The 10203-nt window shown below is 53.0% G+C and overlaps 1 protein-coding gene across 2 annotated transcripts; it reads left to right on the top strand.

Annotated features, from left to right (window-relative positions):
- Positions 1-4388: 4388 nt before the first annotated feature.
- On the top strand, positions 4389-9853 carry PLD6 (phospholipase D family member 6). Of its 2 annotated transcripts, XM_017950377.3 has the most exons (3): positions 4389-5066; positions 7791-7941; positions 8021-9853. In XM_017950377.3, the coding sequence occupies exons 1-3, from the start codon at positions 4640-4642 to the stop codon at positions 8139-8141; spliced, it is 699 nt and encodes a 232-aa protein (XP_017805866.1). In that variant the 5' UTR covers positions 4389-4639; the 3' UTR covers positions 8142-9853. The 2 variants fall into 2 exon arrangements, with proteins under 2 accessions (XP_017805866.1, XP_003912447.3); XM_003912398.5 differs by having other exon boundaries at positions 4390-5066; positions 7791-9853.
- The last annotated feature ends 350 nt before the right edge of the window (positions 9854-10203 follow it).

The following is a 10203-nucleotide window of genomic DNA, read 5'->3' as shown; positions in this document are numbered from 1 at the left end:
TTGTTGACTACATGGTTTATTGGTTTGATGCCTAATATTTATTTATTTATTTGTGCTCAGGCACAGGAAATACTATGGTTAAAAAATACCAGTGAGTGGACCGGGCACGATGGCTCACACCTGTAATCCCAGCACTTTGGGAGGCCGAGGCAGGCGGATCACAAGGTCAGGAAGTTTAGACCATTCTGGCTAATACGGTGAAACCCTGTCTCTACTAAAAATACAAAAAATTAGCTGGGCATGGTGGTGGGTGCCTGTTATCCCAGCTACTCAGAAAGCTGAGGCAGGAGAATCACTTGAACCCGGGAAGCAGAAGTTGCAGTGAGCCAAGATTGCACCACTGCACTCCAGCCTGGGCGACAGAGCAAGACTCTGTCTCAAAAAACAGAACAAAACAAAATACCAGTCAGTGGCCAATTCACATGTTTAAGCTGCTGTAATGATCATAGACAATCTTTTCCAAGTTAGTCGTTAGAGTTGGTGTTGGAGAGAAGCAAACACTCATTTATCCCAAGGACCTCTGTGGAGCATCCATGCCCATGCGCTTGGCATTTTGTTCAGCTTTAGGAAATGGCTCGTCCCTTAATAATGATATTTAAAGACATGTCCATCTGAGAGGAAGATGGCTGGAATCACCCTGGGTGACCATGACAATCCCTAAGACTGCAGGGCTCCCTGTGGTTTAGTCATCTACCCGAGTGGGAGGGGACCCCCTGGCCTGTGTGGGTCAAGGGAAAACTAAGGGAGAGATGACCACCCACTGTCCTCCCCAACTTCGGGTACAGATTCCTCTTGTTTCTCATGTGCATGGCATTCCTGGGAACGCGGTTCTGTGCTCAGTCTTTGCCAGTTGTCTGCCGGTCTAGCGGCTGAATCCACTTGGCAAGTAGGAGCCCAGTATAAGTTAGCTCTGCATTCATGTCAGGGGCGTGTATGACCTGGATTCTCCATGTCTAATAAAGCTCGCTGGCGAGGGGGCAGGCAGGGCCCTACGCCGACTGGTATTTCTAGGCAGCTGTGGGCTTTTTCTCTCCCCACAAGCATGCAGTTCTTGAAGATTTTTCCTATTGGTCATGAGTGCAGAAGAGCAGGAGGCTGAGCGGAATCTATGCCAGCCCAAGACCAGGCCAGACTCTGCTGCCCTTGTGAAGGAATAGGGGTTCCTGATTTTGTAGCTTCTCACACCAAGTGGAAGAGACAAAACAAATTCCAGATCCTGAACCTTCCCCATGTGTTTGAAGGCAGTCAAGGGTTTCCTGATTTTACATTCAAGATACTTAACACTCAGGGCTGGGCACTGTGGCTCACGCCTGTAATCCCAGCACTTTGGGAGGCTGAGGCAGGAGGATCACCTGAGGCCAGGAGTTTGATACCAGCCTGGCCAACATGCTGAAACCCCATCTCTACTAAAAATACAAAAAAATACTGGCCAGGCTGGTGGTGTACACCTGTAGTCCCAGCTACTCAGTAGGCTGAGGCAGGAGAATCACTTGAGCTCTTATATATTTTGGAAATTAACGCCTTATCTGATAATATACTTTGTTTAACCTTTTGAAAAATAAATTGTATTGTGTATATTTAAGGTACACAACATGATGTTATGAGTTACATACACACACATATATTACAATGGTTATTATAGCGGGCACTGTGGCTCACATCTGTAATCCCAGCACTCTGGGAGGCTGAGGTGGGTGGCTCACCTGAGGTCAGGTGTTCGAGACCAGCCTGGCCAACATGGTGAAACCCCATCTCTACTAAAAGTACAAAAGTTAGCTGGGCGTGGTAGCAGTCACCTGTAATCCCAGCTGCTCGGGAGGCTGAGGCAGGAGAATCACTTAAACCAGGGAGGTGGAGGTTGCAGTGAGCCGAGATCATGCCACTGCACTCCAGCCTGGGTGACAGAGCAAGACTACATCTGAAAAAAAAAAAAAAAAAAAAAGTAAAAATAAAAAACTAGTAACTAAATGTTGCAACACAAAGAAAGGATAAATGCTTAAGGTGATGGATATCCCATTTACCCTTATGTGATTATTACAAATTCCATGTCTGTACCAAAATATCTCATGCACCCGATAAATACATATAACTTCTATATACCCACAAAGTTAAAAATAATAAATAAAAATCAAATAAAGCTTCTCATTTTGTTGTCTACCTTTGGTAGATTTCCAGCCATGAAGTGGCTGTTTTTGACCATTTCCCCCAGTTTTATTTTTGCTTATCCCTCTTTGGAGGGATTTGAGTCCTTCTTTATACTTCCATAACTACAAGTCCCTCCTCTCATTATCGTTTTAGATGAGGAAAGTGAAGTTCAAAGAGATGAATCAACTTGCCCTAGACCATGCAATTAGGAAGCCTGGGAGCCAGCACTAAACTCAAGTGCTCGTTTTCTTTGTTAAGAATTTTATTGGCCGGGCGCGGTGGCTCACGCCTGTAATCCTAGCATTTTGGGAGGCCGTGGCGGGCGGATCACGAAGTCAGGAGATTGAGACCAGCCTGGCTAACACGATGAAACCCCGTCTCTACTAAAAATACAAAAAAAAATTTAGCCGGGTGTGATAGTGTGCATTTGTAGTCCCAGCTACTCGGGAGGCTGAGGCAGGAGAATTGCTTGAACCCGGGAGGTGAAGGTTACAGTGAGCCGAGATTGTGCCACTGCACTCCAGCCTGGGCAACAGAGTGAGACCTCATCTCAAAAAAAAAAAAAAAAAAAAAATTTTATTGACGTAATCACTGACATACATTTTACTTATTTAAACCATACAATTTGACACATGTGTATACCCGTGAAACCACCACAGTCAAGTTGATAAACACACATCCATCAGTCCACTTCCTTGTGGCTTTGTTGGCCCCTCCAGGCTACACTGGTCTGCTTTCCTTCTGTCTAGTTTGCGTTTTCTAGAATGTTATGTAAATGGAATAATACAGTATGTACTCTTTTTGTCTGGCTTTTCCCACTCAGTATTAATGAAATTCATCCACGTTGTAGCATATATGAGTACTTTTTTTTTTTGAGGTGAGGGACAGGGTCTTGCTGTGTCACCCAGGCTAGAGTACAATAATGGCATGATCTTGGCTCACTGCAATCTTAGTCTCCAGAGCTCAAGCGATTCTCCCACCTCAGCCTCCTGAGCAGCTGGGATTACAGGCACATGCCCCCGCACCCAGCTAATTTTTGCATTTTTTGGTAGAGACAGTGTTTCACCATGTTGGCCAGGCTGGTTTCGAATTCCTGAACTCAAGCTATCCTCTCGCCTCAGCCTCCCAAAGTTCTGGGATTACAGGCGTGGGCCACTGTGCCAGGCCACTTCATTCTATTTTACTGCTAAACAGCATTCCCTTGTATAGATATACAAAAGCTTATTTACCTATTTACCTGTTGATGCGCGTTTGGGTTGTTCTAGGCACACAAGCCTGCCAGGAACACTGGTGAACATGTGCTTGTGTTAATGGATCCCATCCTTTCTCCTAGGAGTGGGATAGCTGGATCATATGAAAGGTGCAAGTTGAATATTTTAATAAACTTTTAATTTAGAATAACTTGATTTACAGAAAAGTTTCGTAGAACAGACAGTTCCATTTACCCCCACCCAGCTTCCTTTGTTAGCCTTTTACATTCCTTTCATATATTTGTCAAAGCTAAGAAACTGACATTGGTACAATGCGATTAAGCTCCAGACTTTATTTGGCTCTCACCAGTTTTTCCGTGAATGCCTTCTTTCTGTTCCAGGATCCAGCCCAGAACAACACATTGCCCATTTCCCTATGCCCCCGGGCCAGTGCCCTCGGCTGCCTTTGTCTCTTCCTCTGTTTATGCTTAAAGCAGGGCAGGCCTTCCAACAATGCCGGAGCCTGGGCTGGGAAAAAACCTTTAGGGGCCTAGCTCTGCGTTTGGGCATCCCCACTCTGCCACCGCCTCCAGTACGCTGGGTTCCAATGCTGCCTCCAGCCGTGCTGATTCCCTGATATCTGTGTTCCCAGGTCCTTCCCCAGCCTAGCCTAGCTGCTCGGGAGAAGACAGTGAAGGTGTGACCCACATTTCCGGAGCAGCTCTGCTATGCTCCAATCGAGGAGAGCCGGGGTTGCTCAGGTTTATAGGGCGGAGGTAGGTCTCTGGCCTGGGCAGGTGACGGGTGCGCTAGGGCCCGTGGCCCGCAGGTGTGCAGGTGCTGCCTGGTGGCGCGGGCTTGGGGGCGCGGATTGGCACGTGGTGGCAGGTGGGACCAGGTGGGCAGGGCCGGGCGCCAGGCTGGAAGGAAAATGGAGGGCGCGGACTGGCTTTAGGGGCCTGTGGCGGGGGGCGTGGCCTGGTGCGTAGAGGGAGGCGTGGTCACCCGTTGAGGGCTGGGGGCGGCCTAGTGGGAGGGGTGGGTTCAGCTTGGTGAGTGGCAGTTGTGGGGGCATGGCGCGGCCTAGCGCGTGGCCCTCGGGGGCTGGGGGCGTGACTGCACGTGGCCGTTGGCGGGGTGTGACGGGGGCGTGGCATGGCATGTGACGGGGGGCTGGGCGTGGCCTGGCACGTGGCCGTTGGCGGCGCGTGACGGGGGCGTGGCCTGGCGCGTGGCGGTCCGGGGCTGGGGGCGCGCAGACTCGGGTGCGGCGGCGTGCCCCTGGGGCCCCGGTCAGCAGCGGCATGGGGCGGTTGCGGTGGCAGGTGGCGGCCGCGGCGGCTATGGGCCTGGCTCTGGCCCTGGAGGCGCTGCCCGGGGTGCTGCGCTGGCTGCGGTCCAGGCGGCGGCGGCCGCGGCGTGAGGTGCTGTTCTTCCCGTCGCAGGTGACCTGTACCGAGGCTCTGCTGCGGGCTCCGGGCGCGGCGCTGGCCGGGCTCCCCGAGGGCTGCCCGTGCGGCCTCCCCCACGGCGAGAGCGCGCTGAGCCGCCTGCTGCGTGCCCTGTTGGCCGCCCGCGCCAGCCTGGAGCTTTGCCTGTTCGCCTTCTCCAGTCCGCAGCTGGGCCGCGCTGTGCAGTTGCTGCACCAGCGCGGGGTGCGAGTGCGGGTCGTCACCGACTGCGACTACATGGCCCTCAACGGCTCGCAAATCGGCCTGCTGCGCAAGGCAGGTAGGCCCGGCGGGGTCCAGGCGGAGAAGGCCGGCCTGAGCCACGCGGGGTCCTAGGCAAAGGTGGACACTTAGGGGAGGGGGTTTGGGAACGGGCTAAGTCCTCATTTACTTCCCTCGTGGCGTTGTGGAGTAGGGGTGGTGTAACGCGGAGAAAGCAGAGCCCCCACGAAAGGTCTAGCAGGCTGCGCGGGCATAAGCGAGCCGGGCCCTTGGTGCCTCCGCGATGGGGGCAGTTTTCTAAGTGACCTGTCCTGGCATGCTGGAAGCGGGTGGGCCTGCGTGTGCCGGGTTAGAGGCAGAGCAGGCTCCCCTAACAACTCCCCGGGCGCCGCCAGCGGAAAACTTTTTCGGGACTGCTGCAGCCCGGGCCCGCCCTCCTGCAGGCTGCCGGAGACCCCCGGACGGCCTGTGGTGACCTGGATCCTGCTGGCCGGGGACCTGGACGCCAGGGTTGTGCTTGGACTTCCAGACTGAAGGGCTCTAGGGAGAGGCGGCCACCTGCTGCCGAGTGAACCTCAGGCCACCGGGCTCTGGGAGACCTAAACATATGTTCCAGAAAGCAGCGCCAGGACTTTGGTTTTCCCAGCTGCAAAAGGAGTGGAACACATCTGTCTCTGGCGGGGGCACCTCTCTCATGGGGTGGGGACAGAAGGGACCAGGAAGTGTGAATATTTGGGATCTTTGTCCCGCCTGAGGATTGGCCCAGTTCCGCGGCCCAGCCGGCTCTTGCCTTTTGTGCACCCACAGACTCTTGGGCCTCTCTCTGTCTCCATCACTCAGGCACCCAGAGAGTCACGCCTGCATGTGCTCCCGCTGGAGCTCATCATTCTGGTGGTCACAGTGACTGAGAGACACGTGGAGCCTGGCAACTGTCCAAGCTGGGCAGTGGTCACTGCCGCCCGTTCCTTCTGCACAGCCATGGCCTCTCGTTGACTTGGGCCGCGGAGCAGCCTCTCCAGAGTCAGCCAGGGTCCCTCCCTGCCCTGGGTGGGGTGGGGCATGTTGCACCCCAGGTGGAAGCAGAGTGGGGCACGTGGTTTTCGTATTGAGGATGTCTCCTCCTCTTTGGGGCAGCCTCAAGAGCTGTCGTCCAATGCGTTGGTGATTTTAACGGGAGGTTTGGGGACCTCCAGGCGTGCACAGTACAGTTCTGTTTGAGTTGCTTTTTGAGTCGTAGAAGCTGAGATTGGTGAAGACCCTTCAAGGGCCCCTAGACCAAGGTCCCATCGGATTCCCTCTGGGATGGCCTCCCAGCATCCTCGCTGACTTCGAGGCTGTCCGGTGGCATTCATCTGTTCAAGGAATGTCCCTGCGTGCCAGTATTTGTGAGGAGCTGGAACATCCTAGGGCACAAGGCCAGGTTCCCATGGAGATGCCAACTAAGTCACGAATATTTCATTTAGGGCACTAAGAAGGGCCAAGAAAATTTTGCAAAGCAGGGTAAGGAGGCAGTGGTGTGGGAGGAAGTGGCGTGGGCCAGGTCAGCTGCCCAGGGGCAGTGACACTCAGGGCAGGGGCCTTGCGGACACGCGTGGGCTGTCCGGAGGGAGAGGCATGCAGCTGGAAGGGGTAGCAGCACAGACGCCCTGGGTCACATACTGACTTCCTTGTGAGGAACGGCAGGGAGTCCTCTGTGGCCAGAGGTGGTGGGCTGCGGGCAGGGGACGGGGAGGTGGGCAGTGGATCCCAGCGGAGGCAGGAGGTGTCGGCAATGGTGGGGTTTTAGATTGCCCACCACGTGGAGGAATGTGTTTGGAGGGCCGTGCCGACAGGACGTGCCGGCGGAGTGGCCAGAGTGTAAGAAGGGTTGGATCCCCGAGGTAAGGAAGCCACCGCGTCCCCATCCTGCCAGGCCCAATTCAGGAGGCACCATTAAACGTGAGTTCCATGCACAGGGAGTGATTTTTAAGTGATGTTCCCAGTACTCCGTGGGACACGCTTCCCTTCAAAGATGACTCTCTATCTGAAATTCCATTTAACTTGGATGTCCTGTATTTTGATTTGGAAAATCTGGCAGCTGTGTTCCATGGCAGCCTGTTTAAAACTTCTTCTAACCCCCATTTCTGACGGCCTCATTCCTTGAGCAGGTCATGAGTGAGGCAGGTCGTGAGTGATTCCAGGGAAGACAGACACAGGCCCTTCCCAGGAGGAGTTTGAAAGCTGGGAAGAGCAGAGGCGGGGATGCCTGATTCTTTGGTGAAGGAAACGGGGGTGCAGAAGAGGAGAATTCATTTGTGCGTTGTTAGTTAGGGCCCTTCCTGCCTTGGTGGCTGAGGTTGTGCCAGCAAATTGGGCTCTGCTGCCAGACACCGGGGCCTCTCTGAGCAGAGTGGGCACGGCTCTCAGCCTTAGCTGTGGAGGAGTCAGAACCTGAAGGCTCACACTGTGTCTTTGCCCTGGTCACCTCTGACCGGGTTAGTGACAGCTTCGACCGCAAGCAGTATACTGGCTGCCATAGACTCGGAGGTGTGGTCTCACCCAGACCACGGCCCGCCCAGTCCCCCACGGCCTGTGTGTGATGCTCTGGCCCCGTGTGTGATGTCCCCCTCTGTGGTTCTCAAGTGTCCCTCCTGGGAGCTTAGCCGCCACCACTCTGTGAAAGTGTGGCGGGCTTTCCTGGCCCACCAAACTGGAAGCATAAAGCCAGTAGCCCCCAGGAACAGTCCACACTGGAGGCGGGACTCCTGCATGGAATGGAATCACCACCTTGTCCTTTCTGCAGGGATCCAGGTCCGGCACGATCAGGACCTGGGCTACATGCATCACAAGTTTGCCATCGTGGACAAGCGGGTGCTCATCACTGGCTCGCTCAACTGGACCACGCAAGCCATCCAGAACAACAGGGAGAACGTTCTCATCATGGAGGACGACGAGTACGTGCGGCTTTTTCTGGAAGAATTTGAGCGCATCTGGGAAGAGTTTAACCCTACAAAGTACACCTTTTTCCCACAGAAAAAGAAAAGCCACTGAAGCTGTGCCCCGCCTGTCTCCAGAGCTGGAGGGAAATCGCTTTCATGGCACAGAACTTGCCGCACCTCCAGGCAAAACCAAACCTAACCAAGAATGGGGCTGAGCCCTCCCTGCGGGCTGCTGTGCCTTCTGAGGGAGGGAGGCCCCGCGTTAAACCAAATTCTCATCTCTTAGAATACTAAGTTGAACGAAAGAAGGTTAGGAAGGGGAAATTTCTGTTATTTCAGGTCAGTTATTTTGGGCCAGACCTTTTCTTTGGCCCTTTGCCAAAATAACTTCGGTCACGACCTGCCATGGGTGCTTTCAGGAGTGTGGTCCGTATCTCGGTTTGGAATCGAAGCTTCTGCCACAGCACAGAAAAGGCACAGTGCCTTTTCCGGGTCGGTCCCATTCCCTTCCCTGATTCTAGAAAAGCCCCTTCTGCTTTGGCTGACGTGGCCCCTTTCGGCATCTCCCTGAGAGTTCTTCCCTCTCTCCGTGTGGCACGACTGGGGTTGGTTGGGGCCAACAATCTCCTTGTCCCTCACAGTCTGTCCCTGTCAGGGCTCGATCCTCAGAGCGGGAAGAGGAAATGGAAGTCAGGAGAAAGGGAAGATGTGAGTGTGCGGTGTGGGTGGCAGAAGCAGCCTTCGGGCAACCCCGTGAGCGCCATTGCCACCAAAGGCTGGCTGTTCCCTTGCTTCCTTGCATAATTCCTCTTTAAAACCAGTGTGCCCGCCAGTGCCAAGCTGTGAAGCAGCCTGTCCGTGGGTAGTAAGTGCTGTGGTCTGTCAGGACTGATGGCCAGCAGCTGTTTCTTTTCTGTGAGATGGAGTCTCACTCTGTGGCCCAGGCTGGAGTGTAGTGGCGCAACCTCGGCTCACTGCAACCTCTGCCTCCTGGGTTCAAGCGATTCTCCTGCCTCAGCCTCCCGAGTAGCTGGTATTACAGGCGCCCGCGACAACATCTGGCTAATTATTATTATTATTTTTTTTTGGTATTTTTAGTAGAGACAGGATTTCACCATGTTGATCAGGCTGGTCTCGAACTCCTGACCTCAAGTGATCCACTCACCTCAGCCTCCCAAAGTGCTGGGATTACAGGTGTGAGCCACCACGCCTGGCTGGGGTTTTAACTTTTAACGTCCTAATGTTTAAGGTAATTGTGTTGCGTGTTTAGAAGTGACCTTACCTTTAACACCTGTGGAGTTAGTGCATGCACATTGCTGGCTCAGCGTAACCCATCACGGGACTGGAGGAGAGGAGAGGAGAGGAGGGAAGAGGAGAGCAGCTTCAGGCTGTGGTGTCTCCCACATCTGTGTTCTTATTTTCAGCTCAGGGTTTGCATTCCCAGGTAGAACAGGTGTCATATGTTGTGAAATGTTCCAGGTTATTTGTTTATAATGTGTGTGTCATATATAGATAGCTCCAATGACATCTGAAGTTGTGACTTCACTATCTTGTCATATTTCTGTATGATGAGCCCCAGGGCCCGTCCTGCAGTCTGCTGGCCATGTGCTTGGTCTCACCTCCCCAGCCCACGCTGACATGACCACCCAGAGACCCTTCAGTGCTGTGTGTTTTTGCTTTTTAGGGTTACTTTTGACTCACAGTGTTAGGCAGGCCAGCTTGGAAGTTAAGTTTTAAAAAAATTCAATTGAAGCTGTAAAGCATAATGTACAGATGGGAAGTCACCAGAAATTTGTTTTAGTTTGTGAATTCCCACAGTGTATGTTCTGAAAAGAAAATGGGAGAGTGTGTAAAGCATCTCCTGCAGGCGAAGCTGCGTGACCCTGGACTTCTGGCTCATCTGAATAAATGTGTTCTTATTCTGGAATGTGAGCACTGTGTGTCTTTGCCTTAGCTTACTGCTAAATCATTCAAATAGGGGCTGCTCCTTGTTAAATACAACTTTTTTGGGGGGCAGTATACAGCTATTTAGAAACTGTTGGTCAAAGAACAGGTGACTCAAAGTAAAACTTTAAGCTGTTACTTGGGTGAAGGAAATAAGGTATACAGTGGTTCATTTTTTATTTTTTATTTATTTATTTATTTTTTTTTTTGAGACGGAGTCTTGCTCTGTGCCCCAGGCTGGAGTGCAGTGGCGCAATCTCGGCTCACTGCAAGCTCCGCCTCCCGGGTTCATGCCATTCTCCTGCCTCAGCCTCCCGAGTAGCTGGGACTACA

This window comes from Papio anubis, chromosome 17 (assembly GCF_008728515.1).
Source record: "Papio anubis isolate 15944 chromosome 17, Panubis1.0, whole genome shotgun sequence".
Lineage (NCBI taxonomy): Eukaryota > Metazoa > Chordata > Mammalia > Primates > Cercopithecidae > Papio > Papio anubis.
The sequence above is the reverse complement of the archived record's forward strand: the minus strand, read 5'-3'. Positions and strand labels throughout refer to the sequence as shown.

Bases quoted from the DNA above. Each gene is read 5' to 3' on its own strand.
- PLD6 (XM_017950377.3), top strand. From the start codon at position 4,640: ATGGGGCGGTTGCGGTGGCAGGTGGCGGCCGCGGCGGCTATGGGCCTG. The intron at 5,067-7,790 runs GTAGGCCCGGCG...TCCTTTCTGCAG, and splicing joins CGGCCTGCTGCGCAAGGCAG to GGATCCAGGTCCGGCACGAT. The intron at 7,942-8,020 runs GTACGTGCGGCT...TTTTTCCCACAG, and splicing joins CTCATCATGGAGGACGACGA to AAAAAGAAAAGCCACTGAAG.